Raw genomic sequence first — 24,554 nt, forward strand, 5'->3', positions numbered from 1 at the left:
CGTTTCTTTACTAGCTCTGTCCTTCATGATTGATGATCAGTCTTCACTTCTGCCTAAAATGACACAAACAGTGTTAGTTGACACCTTGTTTAGCTGTATTTATCTGAGTGATTACTTGCAAAAACCTGACCTTTTAACGTAACGAATAACCTAATGCATTAGTTCTGCAATTTAAGTACTCAGTTGTTTAGTTAAATTTTCAAAAAGGGAATCTGTTTCTTTTTAAACAACTAGTCCTGTACCTTTTGAGAAGAGTTAGAAAAGAAAATCCACCACAAATTCAGACTACTTTTTTGGCAGACAGGCACCTAGCTGTGTTCTATGGTTATATTACTGTGTACGGCAGCGAGCAAGATGTGACAGCTTTCACTTCATGGAAAAAATTGCATTCAATTTATAGGAGGGAATAAGTTAAAGAACACAGTCTTCTACCACAGCAATTTTGGAAAGAGATTAATAAATTAGGAGAGTACAGACAATACCTATGGAGGTTATAATAAATGATGATTTGGTCGAAACCAGGAAAGAGTTTGTGCTTAAAAAATGGGAGCGAGACTTATTTTCTGGAAATCAGATTTCCTCAAATTTTGATGATGATTTCCTGAGAGAAGCATGTGTTCTAAAAAATGAACTGGAGAGAAATATGGTTCAAGATGAGTATCCGTCTAATATAATTTTGAATTCTGATATCTCTTTGGAGGAAGTGAGAGCTGCCATACATAAGTCAAAGGTGAAGAAAGCTGTAGATGTGGAAGAAATCCCTAATGTGGTCTTAAAATCACCATCACTCTTAAATGTCCTCTTTTGTTTGTTTCAATTTTGCTTTAATTACAGTATTGTTCCCTCAGTTTGGTATAAATCTATTATTAAGCCCATCCCAAAATCATCGAAAAATGACCCAAGGGTACCTTTAAATTACTGGGGAATCGGCCTTCTCAGTACTGTGTATAAACTATGTTCTGGTATATTGAATGCTCGGCTGACCCAGTATATAGAAGCTGTAGAATATTTAGTTGATGAGCAGAATGGTTTTAGGAAAAATCGAGCTTGTATTGACCATATTCATTCTGTTTCTACTATTGTTAGAACAACATTCCTATGTTTTATAGATTTCCAAAAAGCTTTTGATTGGATTCATAGAGATCTACTTGCTCTAAAACATTTACAAGCGGTGGTGAATGGTAGATTCTATAAAGCACTTAAATCAATGTATAGTTGTCCTGTTGCCTGTATAGAGATAAATAATACGCAGACAGATTGGTTTAGTACCCAATTTGGTGTTAAACAGGGTGATATTCTTTCTCCTAATCTATTTGCTATTTATGTTAATGATTTGCCCCACAACATCAAAGAATCAAATCTGGGTATACACATGGACAATTTAACTGTTGGAATTTTGTTGTACGCAGACGATATTGCTCTCCTAGCTGAATCAGAGGATGATTTATAGAAAATGTAGAATCTTCTCATGACATGGTGTCATATATGGAGATTATTAATAAACCAAAGTTTGGGGAAGTAAGATTGGAATATACATCTACATATAAATATTTGGGATTTACTTTTGTTGAGTTCATGATGATGGAAGCAGGAATTAAGCTGTTAGCAAATTCAGCTGGGAGGGCATTAGGGTCTGTGGTTAGTAGGTTTAAGATATTTAGAACTCTTGGATATTCTACCTATTCACAACTTTATGATGCTTGTGTTTCTCCCATATTAAATTATGCATCAGGGGTCTGGGGATTTAAGGAATCTAAAACTGCAGATTTCATAGAGAACAGAGCTGCTCGCTGCTTTTTAGGTGTTCATAAGTTTGCTCCGATTTTGCCTGTTCAAGGTGACGTGGGCTGGCTTCCTGGTTCTGTAAGACGTAAATGTGAGATGATTAGATTATGGAATTATTTACTCAATATGTCAGAAGACATATGTCAATAAGAAAGTTTTTATTTGGAGTAAATTAAACGGCTCTCCGTGGGCTAAAGAAATATTCACTTTATTTGAAGAGGTTGGTTTTCAGTATTTGTACAGTAATAATTTAACTTGTTCAATAGCCTCATTTAGTGAGAAACTATTTGCTTTATTTGAGACAAAATGGTTAAATGATATTTTATTAAAACCCAAATTATGAACATATATTCAAATTAAACATAATTATGACCCTGAACCTTCTGTTAAAGCTAACTTATCAAGAAATCAAAGGTCCTTAGTGGCACAGCTGAGAACAGGAATCCTTCCCCTACACCTTGAAGTCGGTAGATTTAAAAATATGTTGGAAGATGAAAGGTTATGTTAATTATGTGAACTCAATGAAGTTGAAAATTAATCACATTTTCGTTTATACTGTCCCTTGTATGATGAACTGAGAACTCCTTTATTTAACCCTAACCCTATTTACTGAAATGTCTGTTAAAAACCCAGAAATGTTTTGGTGCTCTGATGATATCAGAATGGACTGGTTTTTTAATTGTAATGTTTTTAAGTTGGCTAAATATGTAACTGAAGCCTGGAAAAAGCGTCAGGACGGTCTATATGTTTAGTTGCTATAATGCCTGTTATCTCGTTATCTGGTTTTCATTTGTTATTATTTGTGCTTTTCTTCTTTTGTTTCAGTGTCTTGTAAGCCCATTTGTGCTGGGCACTTCTGGTGCAAGACACATAAATAAAAAAAATCAATCAATCAACCTACGTATTTGCATAGGCCTATGCAGTGGTGGCAAATTTCCATGTTGTTGAGTTATAACCAGTTTGACTTGATTAACAATCATTTGATAGAGACTGATACAGAGCCACTCAATCACACATCAATTGTGAATCAACCAAATTAATTTACACATTTACATGTATCATCATTTACACTTCTCCTTAATTTCACTCTGCCAATTGAGAAATATTATTCTCTATTTCATTTCTATTATATTATTCTTTTTTTCCTACATATTTTGTTACAATTTGTATATTTAACATATTTTTAGATGTCCTTGTGGAAGGGGTCTCGTCCAGGGCGTCATTCAAGCTAGAACGGCCACTGTGGATCACCATCAGAGCTCTTGACCATAAACCACATGGGCATGTACAATACTTACAGTCTTAGTCACTGTCATTATAATAATAAAACTATAAAGAAAATAGAAAGAAAAAAGAGCAGTGATATTTCCTTGTGATGGGTAAAAGTCACTATTCAGACATCCCAACTCTCCAGGAAGTTCCGGTAGTCTCCCGCATATTGACAGCGGCTCCCTGACACCCCCAAATGAGATATAATCCCCCAGAATCTGGAGCGAGCATGCAAGAGTGCATGTGTTTGTGTGACTATCAATGCAGGGCGTGTGAGAGCAACGTGTCCTGATAGCTCTGTGTTGTTGTTTATCAGACCAATCGCACCCCACCCACCCTGGAACGGACCTCCCTGAAATGACTTTTTGCAGGTTGGGATGACTTCACTATTCACAGTTTATGTATGAGGGCAAAAAAATGCATTTTGTTGTTCGCGATTGAGTTTAAAGTCATTGCTTCGAAGACCGTGAGACGAAGATGTGTCTGAACCATGGTGAAAAAACAGGAAGTTTAGCATACTAACACTTGCTAATTAGCAAAGGCAGAGGCTGACAGGAAACTTCTTACTTGAATATTTTCATTTGATGCTTCTTGCTTCATGCTACTTCCACTCCACTACATTTCAGAGGAAGGATGCCTTTATATTTTTTGAAATTTCTACTTGAAACTTACTACATATTGATTTAAGCTGAACATTATCCTGCACAACAAACCAAAAACAGTAAACGGATATCTGATACGGAGGTTAAGAGTGCCAATCCAACATTATCACAGAAAAAAAGGTGTAACAATGAAATAGTTTAAGGAGACAAACCCACCTGTCTGCTCTGTCTGCGCCAACTACCAACCTGAAGATGGACCTTGTACTGCAGAAGTATCCACAATAAAAAGATAAGATAAGAAGTAATACGTTGGAGGGGGAAAATGTAGTTACTGATATACTGCTGAGTAAGTTACGAGGTTTCGGACACTGAAGCAACACTTCAAATCATCGTGACCATCTATGCAAATGTTCTGTTGAGAAAGAACAGACATTGCAGTGTTCGGATGTGCAAGAGCAAGTTGTGCACGTTGGCACTTCATTTAATATGCCTTTTTATTTTTTGTCTGTATGTCTCTTTAGATGACGAAAATTAAGTAAGAACTTTTAAAATTTGGACTCCATATCACCGCTAGTCTAATTTTACAGTGGCTACTGTCCTCTGTATCCTGCTAATAACATTGTAAATTGCAACTATGTCATCTGAGCGTTTTAGGATCGTGATTTGGGTTTTATTTTTTATTCCTATGCATTGCACTACTGAGGTATATCTTACATCTATAAGTGTCACTGTGTTTCCATGCTGACTGTCCAGACCAATGTTGAGCTGAGCTTTTTTAAATTATGTTTATTGTGTTTATAAAAACAAAGAAAACACAATAAACATACTTGAGAAGAAAAAAAGAGTAACAACTTTTATGTATTCCTTTTCAAGATGCCTTATTAGAATTTTACGTAGTTTTCCCCTCGAACCTTCGCTGTCTTGACTAAACTTTACAGTTGTGGTTGGTATTCATTGAGGTTGAGAAATGCTGATACAACGTTATCACAAACAAAAACATTCAATAATGCAAAATATAAATAGGATGTGTCAGGAGATTTTGACACTAAATTTGTTCTGAACTAAATGTAAATTTAAAGAGAAAACAAACCTGTCTGCTCTGTTTGCTTTGACCACCAACCTGAAGATGAACCTTGTCCACAAGAGTTCACATATTCTTGTTTTAGTTGTCAATGCAAAGGGGAGGAGAAGGAAAAGGAGCTTAACATATGTGCCAAGATAAGAAACATGTTTAACCGCCTTGAGGCAACACCAGGTTTTTAATGTCACTGAATGAACTTAATCAAATATTCTAGATTGAGCATCTATCTGCAGCAGTGACTTTACAGTCTCAGTCTACTGAGACTACTCAATATCAGGTTATGAGGAAAAATAGTGACCTATCTGAAGCATTAAATGCCTTTTATTCACGCTTTGATATTCATGATTTTTCAGATGAAATTGATATATTATGGAGAGGACCAGCTGGGTCTGAGTCAAGCTCCCTTTCATTTACACAGGATGATGTCAGGGCTGCGTTAAGGAAATCAAGTGCAATAAGAGTCCAGGGCCTGACGGGATCTAAAATACTGAAACATTGTTCTGAGCAACTTAGTGGTGTATTCACTAGTTCTCTTGAACAGAGAAGGCTGAGCGTATATTATATTGTCAGTATTTTAGAGACCGCTGAGTAATGGGTGTGAACTACAGGGGATGTGAAGTGTATACTATGTGCCGTTCATTAAACAGCACCTCTGAATCCATAATCATGATGACATTACTCTGTTTGTAAAATTATTAGGCTATTTAGTATAAAGAAGTAGGCTATTTAACATTTTAGGTAGATATATCAGTCATTTAAATTAACAATTACAACTATGATATAATGCAAGCGGCCGAAACTACAACGCGACTTTCCCACAATATGAACTGACTATTTATGAATTACTTTTATTCATTTAATTGAAATATTGCTTATCGAAGTAATCCCTGACTGATGACATCCCCTGGCATGATTCATGTTAAGTCATTTTTGTTTTTATTTCTGAGACAGCGTTCACAGCACGGGTCAGTTTTCCTCATTCTTTGTCTTTCTCAGGACCTTTAATTCCACCACTAACACTAAATAATAAAAAGTGTTTCTGTTGATCTATTGCTGAGAGTGGGACCTCAGTCTGAGAGCTAAAGTTCTTATCTTATCTTAGTCTTTAGTGTCATTTTCAAGAATGGAGCTTCTCCACAACCTGCCAGTTGTCTGATCTTATATGGTGTTTTAGGGGTGTCATTCATGTTAATTTACTATTCTCGGGAACGCGCGTTCATGTACAACAGGTGGGATTCATCATGTTTACGAAGGTCATTTACGACTGTTTCCTGGTGATACGAGTGTTTGATGAATCCGACGTGGTGCACTCGTAAATTCCACCTCACAAAGAAAAATATGATCATATTCTTGCATATGGCCCAATCTCTGGGTTTGTCAACATGACACATAACCTGACATCTTTTTTTGTTAAGCAAATGTCATTTGGATATTCCAACACTGTTTCCTTATTGGGGGACATTGGGACATTGTATTGACTGACTTGCTGACTAAAAATCTGTGACCAAAATTAATATTTAATGTGCTGTTCTGTAACCAGCTGCTGTCAGGTTTTCTAACCTCACCTGAGACTCTGCCAGTGGTGGTTCATCAGAACAATGGAAAAACACAGTTAAGAGACTCCTGTTATTACACTATTGCACTTAGAACAGGAAACACACTATTTAAAGTGCACAATCACCACCTCCAACATTGCAAGTTACAAGTTAGAGAACCACAAGGACATCCATAAATATACACTATATACATGTGAGGTAGTAACCTAAATACTACACTATACTAGGGTGACACTGTTGTGCCATCTATTCCTCTGTACGGCAAAAATTGATGCTTGTCCCTTACGTGAAATTTTAGTTGGGTTATTCATGCCGTGCAGAACGCAATTTTGGTTAAATATTTCATTCATTGTCCTGAGGCCCCTCTGATTGTGCAATATACAGTTTCTGACCACACAGCCCCTGCCTAAGGCTTGGCTCCAGTGCCTGCCTCAGACCCTCAAGCCAGCGTGTACTTCAATGCATTCCCACAACCCACACCATAGCCAACTCAACCCTTCCATCAGCTGCCTACGGTGGTTTCATGCAAACTGCAAACTCATCACGTGAAAAATGTCCAAGTCTTCACTGGCAGTGCAGACAGCAAAATGCTTAAAGAGGACTTGGTTCGCGATATACAATATCTCCTGGAGGCAATAGAGCTCCCAACACACCTCCGCTTTTCAACTGTGGTGGTGAGCCCAGAAAGCTGGTTCTAAATCTACCTTCCCATGACCAAAACCCCCGAGAAGGCATTTGAGGAACTGAGGGCTGAATACAGTGACACCCAAGGCTCCCTAGATCCACTAGCTGACTTCTATGAGTGTAGGCAGAGGTCAGGAGAGTCTGCCTGCTCTTATGCTATAGCACTGGAGGCAACACTGAGAGCTGTGGAGGAAAGTCAAAGATGGGATTGAATCCGTGTATCATTCGTTCTTTCTATTTTCGATTGGAAATCAAAAATCAAAAAAGGAAAAAGTGACAGATTATTTTGTTTTTTGTTTTTAAATCTAACACAAAAAAAGAAAAAATGTCTGGTTTCAAATAAAAAATATGAAATGGAAAAATGGACGACAGGACTGAATTTGATTTTAATATTTAATTGGTCGTGACCCGGAAGTTTGGTAATGAGCGTTAGCGTTAGCTTTCTAGCCGCCATGGATCTGGACCACGTTCCATCAACCATCGACCATGGAGAGCTATGTGCTGTTTAAGGCAACAAAGCGTGTGACGCTAAAAGAGGACATGACTGATAAAATCAGCAGGATTTTTCAGATTACATAAGATTATTCTTCTTTCTGCTCACTTTCCATGAGATCTGGGAGGTTTTTGTTTTTATTGTAGCTTATTAAAATGCAAGATAATTTTTCTGACTGATTTATTGCCCAATATCGCCGTGTATCTCGCTCTCGGAGAAGTTTCGCTTCTTTCCCCTGCCCTCTCCCCTTGTCTTTGTTGTCACTCTGTAGCCGCTCCACAGAGGGCACATGGCTAATTAATATGCACGTGCTGACCATATATGGTTGTGTCCAGGCGTTCCGGGGGCAGAGTATGAGGTGTCATTTATTAATGGAAAATTGCGAAATTGTCTTTTCACCGTATGCAAAAATGTAGCAGCAGTTTTACATCCTTTTTGATAAATGAGGCCCCAGATTTGTAAGTATATATTTACAATGACCAGTTACCCTCACTCATGTAAACCTATCAGTGGGTGTTGCTGTTTGCTTTCTAAAGATAACAATCTCTGTTGTATTTTGTGGCTTGTTTCTCAGCTGTTTATAGTCCCACAGGTGTCCATGTGGTCATTATCTGCTTCATTTGCACTTTTTAAAGCACAAGCATCACCTGACGCCGGAATTCATGGTACGGGCTATGATAAATTTTCTCTGCTGAGCGCAGATCCATTTCCGGGTCACGTAAACCGACCAATTAAATATTAAAATCAAATTCAGTCCTGTGGTCCGTTTTTCCATTTGAGCCTAAAATTGAAATATGAAAAACCAGACATTTTTTCTTTTTTTGTGTTAGATTTAAAAACAAAAAACAAAGTAATTTGTCACTTTTTCCTTTTTTGATTTTTGATTTCCAATTGAAAATAGAAAGAACGAATGATACACGGATTGGGCAGGCCATTCCCTTATCGTGATATTACACTCACTCTGCAGTTCTTGAGGGGTCTTAATGATGAGGTGGTGTATGCAAGGATTGCACCAATGAAGCTCAGCCGTTTGAGCTTCCGAGAACTGCAAGCTGAGCTCAGAAACCTTGCAAGAGAGACTCAAAAGTTCCGGGCTCAAGACAAAGAAAATCTTCACCCAGGTACACTGTTGTAACTGGAGCAATGTTCAAAGTGCAACTCACACAGAAGCGGAAAAAAGAAAACAAAGATGCAGTCAGTGATTCGCTCTCAAGATGCGTTCACAGACACTCAGGAAAGCTAGCATTTAGCTTAATATTCATTAATACTCGGAAATGAGTGCAGTATCTTTCCTGAGTGTCTGTGAACACATCGTAAGAGCAAGTGATTCAAAAGACAACATAGGATTGGTTGGCTCTCTCAGTCTCTCTTCATCAATCACATAACAGTGAACACAGCGAACGAAAGAACGAGAGAGAAGTGAAACGGGGAATCAGGTCAGTTTGTACGGTTTAAAGAGTTGTTTGTTCGAACTGATTCGTTTGCAAACGGGCCATCTCTGATGGCCAGCACTAGCGGAGGAGTTGGGAGACAAAAGTTTAAAAGTTTCATTCAAATCTTCAGTGTGGGTTAATTTGAATACAATGACGAGGGAGTGAAAACTGCTGACAATTTTACTGTCTGCAGTGCAAACGCAGACATCCCAACTCTCCCGGAAGTTCCGGGCGTCTCCCGCATATTGATAGCAGCTCCCTGATGCCTGCAAATGAGTTACAATCTCCCAGAATCTGCAGCAAGCAAGAGTGCGCATGTGAGAGCACGTCCTTATAGTTCTGTGTTGCTTCTTATTAGATGACCCATTTGAAAGTGTTGTGTTTAGTAACTGTTAACTTGAAAGAAAAGTGTTATATTATTCAGTACACCAGTGATACTGGAATTTGTTTACTGCGAAATGCATTTTTTGCTGACAAGCAAAATAAAAAGATAATTTTGGGAGAATACAAGTTGTTCTCTTTATGCACAAATACCAAAACTGTGGCCAAAAAACCGAGGTACGGACCATACCATGGGTTACCTGTACCGTTGCACCCCTAGCCAACGATCAAGCCACCCAGCATTCCAAGGAGGAACCTGCCGAAAAATCGACATCCCCCCAAGAGACTTATGAGTCACAAGTTGTGAGAGGACCAGCGGAAGACAGAGAGAGGGTGGACATTGTGGCAGAGGGCTAAAGCAAAAAGAACATCGGGGCACATGTAATAAAAGCAAAGCTAGTTTATTCACTTTGATTGGAGTTACACACACATTCTCTGTGCAACACAGATCATTCATACATCACCTTCAGTGTAACTGTTCTAATTTTGTGTTTAGAGAGTCTTTCATTTGTTTTATTCTGTTTGGTCTGATGGCTGGGGCGCCATCAATTAAAGAAGAGGTAGATGTAAGGTAGTAGCCTAACAGTGTCACCACAGGGTGACACTGTTGTGCCATCTATTCCTCTGTGAAGGTAAGCAGTGTAAGTGGCAGCCTGCATCCTTTTAAAATATCTTAACTAAAATCACCCGTCTAGTCCTTATGTTCATCTGATGTGTTAATTTCCATGTTTACATTTCGGTGTGGGTTTGAGACACAAACACTTATATTTTGTATGAAAACTTTGGCTGTAATGTTGGCTAGCTTGCTGTGCATGAGTAGAGCACCTGCTCAGTGGAAATAGTGCAGGATGAAGCATTATTCTTTCAGTTAGCTGTTTTAAGTCATTTAATTTTTATGAAGTCATATGTTTATAGGGTGCCTTATTTAATTTACACTTCCTGTAATTTATCATTTTCAGTTGAACTTAAATTGCGGACCTTATGTAATCACTAACATTATTATTATTATTAAGTAATCACTAACATAAATACAGCTAAACAAGGTGTCAACTAACACTGTTTGTGTCATTTCAGGCATAAGTGAAGACTGATCATCAGACATGAAGGACAGAGCTTGTAGAGAAACGATGGTCAGCTTTTGCTGTCCGAAGTATGCTGCCATCTTCGTTTTCCTGGCTGTGTTTGTCTTCATCTACGTGTTTTTTAACACGGACGTCCTGGAGGTAAGAATTTGATATTGAGTGGGTTTTTCCACAAGTCCTAAAACTAGATAGAGGGAACGCAATTAAACAAATGAGAGAATACAACTAATTTCTTTATTCATTGAGGAAATATATCCAATCTAACATATTCAAGTGAATATATGAATTGATTTCAGTCACTTGTGTGACGTGTTATGCTGGAATACAGAATTTGTTCATCGCTAAACAAAACACTTCTCATTCAACCTGAAAAGTGTGACAGTTTTTGGCTCACTGATGTGTTTTTACTTGTTTCTGGGAAACAATGGAGCTCTATGGCACAGGAATAATATACATATGCCAGACCTGGACTACGAAGACAATATTTAGAATGATCAACTAATTCAGGAAACATACAGTTTTCCATCAGAATAACTTGTAAGAACACTTCGGTTGTGTTAGATCTTAACATCATAATCATATTGTAACATTGTCCTCATTTGAAAATTCATTAAGAATGAAAGGAAGGAAAATTCCTCTCCAATAAATACCCACCTTGATGTCATTAACATGTAAACTGAAAAGAAACATTTAAATTATTGTTACAGTTGTTACTGAAATGGACTTGAAGGATATTCTGACTGTAGTTCTACTAACTTTTTTATGTTGCAGTTATCATCGAGTCTTTGATCAACTTCTCTCATCAACTCCTACAAATATTCAGTTGATTTTCTTATTAGCAGAAAAATATTCCTTTATTTCATTTAGTAGTTTCATGTTTATCGATTCTTTTTAATGTATTCATCACATCACTCTCTTGACCTCCTGCCAGTTTCAGCATAAAGGAAGCCTCACCGTTCCTGTCCCAAGACGTCACCTCACCCACCGCTTCTGCAGCTTCGAGCCGCTGTCCCCTGAGGATGCTCTGGAGGAGCGCCTCCTATTAGACTCCATTGCTTGGCCCGAAACTCCATCCTTGCCAGCTCCTCTTTCCCTGGAACAGACCACTGATCCTGCCCACAGCAGGTTCACTGTTCTCCCAGAGAGGGGTGGACAACAGTGGCACGTAGGGGATCAGCTGGAAGTTATGATCAAAATGTACGATTTCCGGGGACGTCCCAAGAAGTCTGGGGGAGATGTCTTATTTGCCCGTCTGCACAATCGAGCACTTGGTGCAGGTGTGGCTGGGAAAGTGTTGGATCATCTCAATGGCTCCTACTCGGCTGTATTTTCTTTACTCTGGGAGGGAAGCGCACAGGTTGAGGTAACTATGTTAAATCTAATTGTTTCTGACAGTTAGCTAAGCCCCATTTTCCAATGTTTCATTTCACATGGCACACAGTTTGGAATAATAACAGGCGCAGATTTACCACTCAAAATCATTTGTCATTTTAAAAACAGAGGGTCCTTCATTTAATACGGATAATATGTCCAAGAGTAATCAACATCTCCAATATATTGAGAAATTTATTTCTTCTATTGATTGACAACTCATTTTTCTGACAGCATAAACCAGCTAATATAATACAGTGATGAGAAACACACAAACAACAAACCTACTTCCAAGACTCATGGAGAAGGAAAAATATCCAAAGAGGTCAAAACTCCAGCAACATTTATATTATATAGAACAACTTTCTTGTTAGACCAAGATGTTTCAGCTTGTGGCCTTTGACCGAAACAGTAAGTATAAGAAAGTTCTACATAATACAAGTGATACTGGAGTTTTGACTTCTTCATTGTTCAACAAAAGGAGAACAAGAGAAAACGGCGTTGTCATTGCCAACACATGTTCAGGCACATGCTATAAGCAGTCTCAATAACACAGGCAAAACTTTTTAGGTGTGTCCGCATGACAAAAGTAGATCATTTGCTATATGTCAGCTTGATCGTACCATCCTGTTCCGCTTATCCGGGGTCGGGGCGCTGGAGCAGCAGCTTAAGCAGGGAAGCCCAGACTTCCCTCTCCCTAGCCACTTCGCCCAGCTCTTCCCGGGGGATCCCGAGGCGTTCCCAGGCCAGCCGAGAGACATGGTCTCTCCAGCGTGTCCAGGGTCTTCCTCGGGGTCTCCTTCCGGTGGGACATGTCCTGAATACCTCACCAGGGAGGCGTCCGGGAGGCATCCCAATTAGATGCCCGAGCCTCCTCATCTGGCTCCTCTCGACGCGGAGGAGCAGCGGGTCTACTCCGAGCTCCCTCCGGATAACTGAGCTTCTCACCCTATCTCTAAGGGAGAGCCCAGCCACCCTACGGAGGAAGCTCATTTCGGCCGCTTGTACCCGCGATCTCGTTCTTTCGGTCACTACCCAAAGCTCATGACCATAGGTGAGGGTTTACCACTCAAAATCATTTGTCATTTTAGAGAGCTTCGCCTTTCGGCTCAGCTCTCTCTTCACCACGACGGATCTGTGCAGAGTCCGCATTACTGTAGACGCCGCACCGATCCGCCTGTCGATCTCACGCTCCATCCTTCCCTCACTCGTGAACAAGACCCCGAGGTACTTGAACTCCTCCACTTGGGGCAGGATCTCATTCCCGACCTGGAGATGGCACTCCACCCTTTTCCAGTTGAGGACCATGGACTCGGATTTGGAGGTGCTGATTTTCATCCCGGCTGCTTCACATTCGGCTGCGAACTGATCCAGTGAGAGTTGGAGGTCACGGTCTGATGAAGCCAACAGGACCCCCTCCACACCCTGGCTGCGCCTAGAAATCCTGTCCATAAAAATTATGAACAAGATGGGTGACAAAGGGCAGCCCTGGTGGAGTCCAACCCTCACCAGAAACAAGTCCGACTTATTACCGGCAATACAGATCAAGCTCTGACACCGGTCATACAGGGAACAGACGGCCCTTATCAGGGGGTCCGGTACTCCGTATTCCCGGAGTATAATTAAACTACTTAAAGAAATATCATTGGGAGGTTTTGCTCAGCCAGCATCTCGTAGTGGACTTTTATAATGTCAAGACAATTTAATTTGTATATCTCATTGTCACAAATTACACATTTTCCTTAAATACTGGGCAATACTACATCCTCTGTTGTAAATTCAAATAAGGAAAAAAAACCTTGAAAAAAATGGATGAAACATGAATGTAATGCTGAGTTACAACTGTTAGTGGTAGGGTCACTAGCTGGACATGCTAAGATTTGCAGATTACGTGAGAGCAGACAAACACACTAATTCATCCCCAACGCTTTTGATCTTTGTGTTTTTGTATTTGGAGATGCTTAAAAAAGAGAACACAAAGATTAACAGATCTGTTGTATCTATACAGTTTCTAAAGTATGATCTCCAGACATGAATATCTGGAGATCAATCTGGTTTGAACCTGAAACAAAATGTGCAACTTTTAGTAGTGTTCTCTTTATTTGTCGTTATTACTATAACAGTTTCAAGTAATGGGATTGAACTCTGGTTCTCTGTCCTTTCAGGTGACACTGGTTCACCCCAGTGAGGCTGTCACAGTGCTGAAAAGGCTAAACAGAGAACAGCCGGATAGGATTCGTTTCAAGAGTGTCTTCCGCTCAGGCTCAGTCTCTGAAACTACCATCTGTAATATCTGCCTGCGCCTAACAGCGCAGCCACAGTGTAACTTCACTGACCTCACTACAGGTGAGCCCTGGTTTTGCTACAAGCCAAAGAACCTGAGCTGTGATACCAGGATCACCAGCTACGTTGATGGGTTAAAAGGGAAACTCGAGGTTAATGAGGAGAAGCTCTTTAAAAGGTGAGTGAGCAGAAAGATGTGACTGGCTTCTAATAGAAACATAAAGTGTTACTTGTGTATCTCTTTGGTGAAAAACTGTGAAACTAAAGGCTGTAAAAATTGAACCTATTGATGTTTATAGTCTAAAATAATACAATAAGTTGATGAGCAGAGTTCACTGGAGATGCTGAAGTAGATTCTCATGGATGAGGAAGATGCAGGAGACAATGATTCTCAGTTCAGGTCCTTTTAATAACAGCACTGTGTCGATGTCATCATGCACATGCTATTAGAGGAAACTGACACTGAACTATGCTAGTAAACATCTTATATAGAGAACATAGGTGTGTCTACAACATGTGCGATATCACTCACGAGCCACTTGGTTTCATAATACACCTGATAGTATTATAATCTACCTAAAGGAAAACATACAGAAGTCACAGTGTTATTATCATCCTAGCTGGACATCAGACTTTCTGATGCTGCTCATACTAACATGTTCACTTCAATCATTGTGAAATCATAATATCAAAAGTGAAATAGATTTTCCCAGTGGGAGCAACTCCTGATTCCAGAGGTGTTTTTACCCACTCTGTATTCCAGTGGCATAGATCATGAATTCATCAACAGCTGACTCAAACTCTAAAGGAATGTCCTCCTTTTTTGTGTCTTATGCTGTTAGTGTGGTAATGTGTGTAAGATGTCTTTCATGTATCCTTCTCTTCAGTGGTATTAACATGAAAGTCTCCATTCGACCTTCAGGATCTTCCAGTGTCATCGTGTTGCCAAAAAATAAAGGTGATGCACCATTGTTTCTTCTACCACCATACTCCCTGTATTCTCAATATTAATCATTTAAAATTGAATGTTCTACAGATTATTAGAATAAAACCAGTTTCAGGCCATTTTTTGAACAGTGATGGAGCGCAGAGTACTAGACTAAAACTGATAGCTGTTAGTAGTACATCCTGTTATTATGGAATGAAGGTAAGTCATAAATGGTTTTACTGCTTCTCAGATCAACCGGAGGTGAAGAGCAATATTGTGCAGTCTGGACCTGTTGGCTATTACTACAAGAATGTGTGGCAGTCAGTAAGTGGCCCCACAGTCCGCCAGTTCAACAGTCCTTCTGTTATCAACCAATGTCTGAAAGGCAAGATGGTCCACCTGTATGGAGACTCTACCGTCAGGCAGTGGTTTGAATATTTCAACAAAGCACTACCAGGTAGTAATGAACAGAAATCTTTTGCAAAGCTTTGATTTTGTTTATACTGCACTCACCAATTCTTTCCTTCTGTAATACTTGTAGATCTCAAGCAGTTTAACCTGCACAGTTCAGTCAAAGTCGGACCTTTCAAGGCCTTAAACTATGCAGACAACATTTTGGTGACGTACAGATTCCATGGTCCTCCTGTCTGCACATATGCCAGCGTCCCAACTATCGAACTGCACTACATTGCCAATGAAATAGACCGTTTAGTCGGCGGAGCTAACACCGTTGTAGTTTTTGGCATCTGGGCACACCTCAGCAGTTTCCCCACCGAGCTCTACATCCGACGGCTGCAGAACATCCGCAGGGCAGTGGTGCGGCTGTTGAACAGGGCTCCAGACACTCTGGTTATAATCCGGACTGGACACCCCAGAGCTTTGATACCTTCTTTTGTACTGGTCAGCAGCGACTGGTATTCGCTGCAGCATGACAAGGTGCTCAGGGCCATGTTCAAAGGGCTGAATGTTCACCTGGTAGATGCCTGGGAGATGGTCTTGGCCCACCGCCTGCCACATAACATCCATCCAGAACCTCCCATTATTAAGAATATGATCAACGTCATCTTGTCCTACATATGCCCTCAAAAGAGCAGCTAGATGTGTGTTTGTGATCAGTGTAGTTTATCACAGTTATACGGTACACTTAATGTACCGGTACACTGTATTTATAACAAAATTCATCATTCAAACATGTTGCTGTATTCTTTATATTCTATAATTTGTTCTCTTGGACCAAAAAATAATGATTGTAAAAGTCTTTTTTCCATGAATAAATTGAAGCTTTTAATATTTAACATGTTACTGAATATATATGTCGTTTTTAATTATTTGAAATCAGTATTTCTTATAATTTGTATATGACTCATGATGTGGGCTGAACTTGTACTGCCTGAGTCTGTATGTTTATTCGTTGTATGTTCTTATCTTATCTTTTTATTGTGGATACTTCCGCAGTACAAGGTCCATCTTCAGGTGGGTAGTTGCCACAGATAGAGCAGACAGGTGGGTTTGTCTCCTTAAACTTACATTTAGTTCAGATCAACTTAATCTCCTTAAACATCGTATTTCTATTTCATTATTACACCTTTTTTTTCTGTGATAATGTTGGATTGGCACTCTAACCTCAGTGTCAGATATCCGTTTAATGTTTTTGGTTTGTTTTGCAGGATAATGTTCAGCTGTGTCATGAATGACTGCGAACCACAATCCGCCACAATCAGTAAGTACTGTGTGTGTGTGTGTGTGTGTGTGTGTGTGTATGTTGCTATGCCACTGTGATGAGCCCCCTGCAATTTCCTTGTACGATTTATACAATGACAATAAAGGCATATTCTATATTCTATTCTAAATTTTAAAAAATATAAAGGCGTCCTTCCTCTGAAATGTAGTGGAGTGGAAGTAGCATGAAGCAAGAAGCTTCAAATGAAAATATTCAAGTAACGTACAAATACATAAAAAATGTAGACGTTTCCTGTCAGCCTCTGCCTTTGCTAATTAGCAAGTGTTAGCATGCTAAACTTCCTCTTTTTTCATAATCGTTCAGACACATCTTTGTCTGACGTCCTTTGAAGCAATGACTTTAAACTCAATCGCGAACAACAAAATACATTTTTTTGTCCTCATACATAAACTGTGAATAGTGAAGTCATCCCAACCTGCAAAAAGTCATTTCAGGGAGGTCCGTTCCAGTGTGGGTCGGGGTGGGGGGGTGAGATTGGTCTGATAAACAACAACACAGAGCTATCAGGACACTTTGCTCTGACACGCCCTGCATTGATAGTCACACAAACACATGCACTCTTGCATGCTCGCTCCAGATTCTGGGAGATTATATCTCATTTGGGGGCGTCAGTGAGCCACTGTCAATATGCGGGAGACTACCGGAACTTCCTGGAGAGTTGGGATGTCTGAATAGTGACTTTTACCCATCACAAGGAAATATCACTGCTCTTTTTTCTTTCTATTTTTTAAAATAGTTTTATTATTATAATGACAGTGACTAAGACTGTAAGTATTGTACATGCCCACGTGGTTTATGGTCAAGAGCTCTGATGGTGATCCACAGTGGCCGTTCTAGCTTGAATGACGCCCTGGACGAGACCCCTTCCACAAGGACATTGTAACAAAATATGTAGGAAAAAAAGAATTATATAATAGAAATGAAATAGAGAATAATATTTCTCAATTGGCAGAGTGAAATTAAGGAGAAGTGTAAATGATAATCGGACCCCCTGATACAGGCCGTTGGTTCCCTGTATGACCGGTGTCAGAGCTTGATCCGTATTGCCGGTAATAAGTCGGACTTGTTTCCAGTGAGGGTTGGACTCCGCCAGTGCTGCCCTTGTCACCGATCCTATTCATAATTTTTATGGACAGGATTTCTAGGCGCAGCCAGGGTGTGGAGGGGGTCCGGTTTGGTGACCTCAGGATTGGGTCACTGCTTTCGTGACCTCCAACTGGATTGGTTCACTGCCGAGCGTGAAGTGGCCGGGATGAGAATCAGCACCTTCTAATCCGAGTCCATGGTCCTCAACCGGAAAAGGGTGGTGTGCACTCTCCGGGTCGGGGATGAGATCCTGCCCCAAGTGGAGGAGTTCAAGTACCTCTGGGTCTTGTTCACGAGTGAGGGAAGGATGGAACGTGAGATCGACAGGCGGATCGGTGCGGCGTCTGCAGTAATGCGGACTCTGCACAGATCCGTCATGGTGAAGTGAGATCTGAACCGAAAAGCAAAGTAGGGTGGCTGGGCTCTCCCTTAGAGATAGGGTGAGAAGCTCAGTTATCCGGAGGGAGCTCGGAGTAGACCCGCTGCTATAAATTCAAAACAATGCAAATTTTTCCATGAAGTGAAAGCTGTCCTATCTTGCTCGCTGCCGTACACAGTGATATAACCATAGAACACAGCTAGGTGCCTGTCTGCCAAAAAAGTAGTCTGAATTTGTGTTGGATTTTCTTTTCTAGCTCTTCTCAAAAGGTACAGGACTAGTTGTTGTTGTAACAGATTTTCGGGACATAACTAAACAACTGAGTACTTAAATTGCAGAACTAATGCATTAGGTTATTCATTACATTAAAAAGGTCAGGTTTTTGCAAGTAATCACTCAGATAAATACAGCTAAACAAGGTGTCAACTAACACTGTTTGTGTCATTTCAGGCATAAGTGAAGACTGATCATCAGACATGAAGGACAGAACTAGTAGAGAAACGATGGTCAGCTTTAACTGTCCCAAGTATGCTGCCATCTTCGTTTTCCTGGCTGTGTTTGTCTTCTTCTTCGTGCTTTTTAACACGGACGTCCTGGAGGTGAGAATTTGATCTTGAGTGGGTTTTTCCACAAGTCCTAAAACTAGATAGAGGGAACGCAATTAAACAAATGAGAGAATAAAACTAATTTCTTAATATAATTAATGTATTCATTGAGGAAAATTATCCAATCTAACATATTCAAGTGAATATGTGAATATGTGAATTGATTTCAGTCACTTGTGTGACGTGTTATGCTGGAATACAGAATTTGTTCATCGCTAAACAAAACACTTCTCATTCAACCTGAAAAGTGTGACAGTTTTTGGCTCACTGATGTGAAGGAAACAATGGATGTTAGAATGATTAACTAATTCAGGAAACATACAGTTTTCCATCAGAATAACTTGTAAGAACACTTCAGTTGTGTTAGATCTTAACATCATAATCATATTGTAACATTGTCCTCATTTGAAAATTCATTAAGAATGATTTAGCAAAGGAAGGAAGATTCCTCTCCAATAAATAGCCCACCTTGATGTCATTAACATGTAAACTGAAAAGAAACATTTAAATTATTGTTACAGCTGTTACTGAAATGGACTTGAAGGATATTCTGACTGTAGTTCTACTAACTTTTTTATGTTGCAGTTATCATCGAGTCTTTGATCAACTTCTCTCATCAACTCCTACAAATATTCAGTTGATTTTCTTATTAGCAGAAAAACTTTCCTTTTTATTTCATTTAGTAGCTTTATGTTGATCGATTCTTTTGTATGTATTCATCACATCACTCTCTTGACCTCCTGCCAGTTTCAGCATAAAGGAAGCCTCACCTTCCCTGTCCCAAGACGTCACCTCACCCACCACTTCTGCAGCTTCGAGCCGCTGTCCCCTGAGGATGCTCTGGAGGAACGTCTCCTATTAGACTCCATTGCTTGGCCTGAAACTCCATCCTTGCCAGCTCCTGTTTCCCTGGAGCAGACCACTGATCCTGCCCACAGCAGGTTCACTGTTCTCCCAGAGAGGGGTGGACAACAGTGGCATGTAGGGGATCAGCTGGAAGTTATGATCAAAATGTACGACTTCCGGGGACGTCCCAAGAAGTCTGGGGGAGACGTCTTATTTGCCCGTCTGCACAATCGAGCACTTGGTGCAGGTGTGGCTGGGAAAGTGTTGGATCATCTCAATGGCTCCTACTCAGCTGTATTTTCTTTACTCTGGGAGGGAAGCGCACAGGTTGCGGTAACTATGTTAAATCTAATTTTTTCAGTTAGCTAAGCCCCATTTTCCAATGTTTCATTTTACATGGCACACAGTTTGGAATAATAACAGGTGCAGATTTACCACTCAAAATACTTTGTCATTTTTAAAAACAGAGGTTCCTTCATTTAATACATATAATATGTCCAAGAGTAATCAACATCTCCAATATATTGAGAAATCTATTTCTTCTATCGATTGGCAACTCATTTTTCTGACAGCATAAACCAGCTAATATAATACAGTGATGAGAAACACACAAACAACAAACCTACTTCCAAGACTCATGGAGAAGGAAAAATATCCAAAGAGGTCAAAACAGCAACATTTATATTACATGGAACAACTTTCTTGTTAGTCCAAGATGTTTCAGCTTGTGGCCTGTGACAGAAACAGTAAGTATAAGAAAGTTCTACATAATACAAGTTATACTGGAGTTTTGACTTCTTCATTGTTCAACAAAAGGAGAACAAGAGAAAAGGGCGTTTTCATTACCAACACATGTTCAGGCACATGCTATAAGCAGTCTCAATAATACAAGCAAGGCTTTTTAGGTGTGTCCGCATGACAAAAGTAGATCATTTGCTGATTGGGACTTCTATATGCCAGCTTGATGTTGTGCCATACTCTGGACCAACTAATATCAATCTTCTTGATATGAATAATCTTCTCAGTTGAGCTGCCTGTTCCACCAGTATAGACTGACATCTAGTTTTATAGTAGTTTATAATGTCAAGTCAGTTTTATTTGTAGATCTCATTGTCATAAATTACAAATTTTCCTTAAATACTGGGCAATACTACATCCTCAGTTGTAAATTCAAATAAGGAAAAAAAACCTTGAAAAAAATGGATGAAACATGAATGTAATGCTGAGTTACTACTGTTAGTTGCTCACTAGCTGGACATGCTAAGATTTGCAGATTACGTTAGAGCAGACAAACACACTAATTCATCCCCAACGCTTTTGATCTTTGTGTTTTTGTATTTGGAGAGGCTTCAAAAAGAGAACACAAAGATTAACAGATCTGTTGTATCTATACAGTTTCTAAACTATGATTGGATGATCGCTGCTTTGTGGAGGGGTTCAGTGAAACATAAGTTCTACAGACATTAATATCTGGAGATCAATCTGGTTTGAACCTGAAACAAAATGTGCAAGTTTTAGTGGTGTTCACTTTATTTGTCTTTATTACTATAACAGTTTCAAGTAATGGGATTGAACTCTGGTTCTCTGTCCTTTCAGGTGACACTGGTTCACCCCAGTGAGGCTGTCACAGTGCTGAAAAGGCTAAACAGAGAACAGCCGGATAGGATTCGTTTCCAGAGTGTCTTCCGCTCAGGCTCAGTCTCTGAAACTACCACCTGTAATATCTGCCTGCGTCCAACAGCGCAGCCACAGTGTAACTTCACTGACCTCACTACAGGTGAGCCCTGGTTTTGCTACAAGCCAAAGAACCTGAGCTGTGATACCAGGATCACCAACTACAATGGTGGGTATCAAGGGAAACTCGAGGTTAATGAGAACAAGCTCTTTAAAATGTGAGTGAGCAGAAAGATGCGACTGGCTTCTAATAGAAACATAAAGTGTTACTTGTGTATCTCTTTGGTGAAACATTGTGAAACTAGAGGTTGTAAAAATTGAACCTCGAGATGTTTATAGTCTAAAATAATACAATAAGTTGATGGGCAGAGTTCACTGGAGATGCTGAAGTAGATTCTTATGGATGAGGAAGATGCAGGAGACGATGACTCTCAGTTCAGGTCCTTTCATCATGCACATGCTATTAGAGGAAACTGACACAGAACTATGCTCGTAAACTTATATAGAGAACATAGGTGTGACTACAACATGTGCGATATCACTCATGAGCCACTTGGTTTCATAAGGCAAGGCAGTTTTAAACAGAAACATTAAAACATACAATTAACCCCCCCACACACACCCCTATCCCCATAATAAAAACAAAGTACAGAAAAATAGAAAGACATACATAAAATGCTAGAATTGAGAATTAAATATAAGATTGCAGCATAAAATTATAAATTAGCTTTAAAATCATTAAAAGGACATAGAGTGCAAATTAAAGATTAAATGTAAAGTGCTTTAAAAGAGCTCAATCATAAGCACAGGAGAAGAGAAGAGTTTTTAACCTGGATTTAAAAGTGTTCACAGTTGAGGCTGATTTCAGTTCTGCTGGTAGTTTGTTCCAGTTGTGTGCAGCATAACAGCTAAAAGCTGCTTCACCATGTTTAGTTTGAACTCTGGGCTCAACTATCTGACCTGAGTCAGTAGATCTCAGAGCTCTACTGGGTTTATATTCTACTAACATGTCATTCTTGTATTCTGGACCTAAACCATTCAGTGATTTGTAGACCAGTAGCAGAACTTTAAAATCTATTCTATAGCTGACTGGGAGCCAGTGTAAAGACTTTAGAACTGACTGGGAGCCAGTGTAAAGACTTTAGAACTGACTGGGAGCCAGTGTAAAGACTTTAGAGCTGACTGGGAGCCAGTGTAAAGACTTTAGAACTGACTGGGAACCAGTGTAAAGACTTTAGAACTGGAGCAATGTGCTCTGATCTCTTTGTTCTGGTTAAAACTCGAGCTGCAGCTGTTTAATGCTTTTTTGTGGGAGTCCAGTCAGAAGACCGTTACAGTAGTCGAGTCTACTTGAGATGAAAGCATGAATCAACTTCTCCTGGTCTGTTTGAGCCATAAAACCCTTCACTCTGGATATGTTCTTAAGCTGATAGAAGGCTGTTTTGGTGACTGATTTGATGTGACTGCTGAAAGTCAGATCTGAGTCAATCAGCACGCCAAGGTTTCGGACTTGGTCCGTAGTTTTTAGAGAGAGTGACTCGAGATGTTTACTGACAGCAATCCTCTTCTCTTCATTGCCAAAAACAATGACCTCAGTTTTGTCCTGATTTAATTGAAGGAAATTTTAGTTCATCCAATTAGTTACTTGCTCTAAACAGTGACACAATGACTGTAATAATACACCTCTTAGTATTATAATCTACCTAAAAGGAAACATACAGAAGTCACAGTGTTTATTATCATCCTAGCTGGACATCAGACTTTCTGGTGCTGCTCATACTAACATGTTCACTTCAATCAGTGAAGATTTTCCCAGTGGGAGCAACTCCTGATTCCAGAGGTGTTTTTACCCACTCTGTATTCCAGTGGCACAGACCATGATTTCATCAACAGCTGACTCAAACTCTAAAGAAATTTCCTCCTTTTTTGTGTCTTATGCTGTTAGTGTGGTAATGTGTGTAAGATGTCTTTCATGTATCCTTCTCTTCAGTGGTATTAACATCAAAGTCTCCATTCGACCTTCAGGATCTTCCAGTGTCACCGTGTTGCCAAAAAATAAAGGTAATGCACCATTGTTTCTTCTACCACCATACATCCTGTATTCTTAATATTAATCATTTAAAATTGAATGTTCTACAGATTATTAGAATGAAACCAGTTTCAGGCCAATTTTTTAACAGTGATGGAGCGCAGAGTACTAGACTATAACTGTTAGCTGTTAGTAGTACATCCTGTTATTACGGAATGAAGATAAGTCATAAATGGCTTTTAAGTGACTTCATATCAGATGTTTCTCCCCGTGTCCTTTTACTGCTTCTCAGATCAACCGGAGGTGAATAGCAATATTGTGCAGTCTGGACCTGTTGGCTATTACTACAAGAATGTGTGGCAGTCATTAAGTGGCCCCACAGTCCGCCAGTTCAACACTCCTTCTGTTATCAACCAATGTCTGAAAGGCAAGATGGTCCACCTGTATGGAGACTCTACCGTCAGACAGTGGTTTGAATATCTCAACCAAGCACTACCAGGTAGTAATGAACAGAAATCTCTTGCAAAGCTTTGATTTTGTTTATACTGCACTCACCAATTCTTTCCTTCTGTAATACTTGTAGATCTCAAGCAGTTAAACCTGCAAAGTTCAAAGAAAGCCGGACCTTTCTTGGCCTTAAACTATGCAGAGAACATTTTGGTGACCTTCCAATACCATGGTCCTCCTCTCCGTTCTTCCAGCATCTCAGCTATCGAACTGCAGTACATTGCCAATCAAGTAGACCGTTTAGTCGGCGGCGCTAACACCGTTGTGGTTTTTGGTGTCTGGGCACACTTTGGCACTTTCCCCACTGAGCTCTACATCCGACGGCTGCAGACCATCCGCAGGGCAGTGGTGCGGCTGTTGAACAGGGCTCCAGACACTCTGGTTATAATCCGGACTGGAAACCCCAAAACTGTGACGCCTGCTATTGCAATGTCCAACAGCGACTGGTATTCGCTGCAGCGTGACAAGGTGCTCAGGGCCATGTTCAAAGGGCTGAATGTTCACCTGGTAGATGCCTGGGAGATGGTCTTGGCCCACTACCTGCCTAATAACCTCCATCCACAACCTCCCATTATTAAGAATATGATCAACGTCATCTTGTCCTACATATGCCCTCAAAAGAGCAGCTAGATGTGTGTTTGTGATCAGTGTAGTTTATCACAGTCACCTTTATGTTAAATTATTATGATGGTTGCTGGAAACAGTTTTGGGTAAAATATCTAATATATATAATATATCT

At 39.9% G+C, this 24,554-nt stretch overlaps 2 protein-coding genes across 2 annotated transcripts; both read left to right on the plus strand.

The window, feature by feature from the left end:
* Positions 1 to 10,411: 10,411 nt before the first annotated feature.
* On the plus strand, positions 10,412 to 16,046 carry LOC128383585 (NXPE family member 3-like). Its single transcript, XM_053343184.1, has 6 exons — positions 10,412 to 10,507; positions 11,298 to 11,729; positions 13,903 to 14,198; positions 14,908 to 14,978; positions 15,199 to 15,405; positions 15,490 to 16,046. Exons 1-6 carry the CDS (start codon positions 10,412 to 10,414, stop codon positions 16,044 to 16,046), a joined length of 1,659 nt encoding a protein of 552 aa, XP_053199159.1.
* Positions 16,047 to 18,657: 2,611 nt separating this feature from the next.
* LOC128383586 (NXPE family member 3-like) lies at positions 18,658 to 24,445 on the plus strand. Its single transcript, XM_053343185.1, has 6 exons — positions 18,658 to 18,753; positions 19,507 to 19,938; positions 21,202 to 21,497; positions 23,270 to 23,340; positions 23,601 to 23,807; positions 23,892 to 24,445. Exons 1-6 carry the CDS (start codon positions 18,658 to 18,660, stop codon positions 24,443 to 24,445), a joined length of 1,656 nt encoding a protein of 551 aa, XP_053199160.1.
* Positions 24,446 to 24,554: the final 109 nt, after the last annotated feature.

Source organism: Scomber japonicus, chromosome 22, assembly GCF_027409825.1.
Source record: "Scomber japonicus isolate fScoJap1 chromosome 22, fScoJap1.pri, whole genome shotgun sequence".
In the NCBI taxonomy this organism is placed as follows: domain Eukaryota; kingdom Metazoa; phylum Chordata; class Actinopteri; order Scombriformes; family Scombridae; genus Scomber; species Scomber japonicus.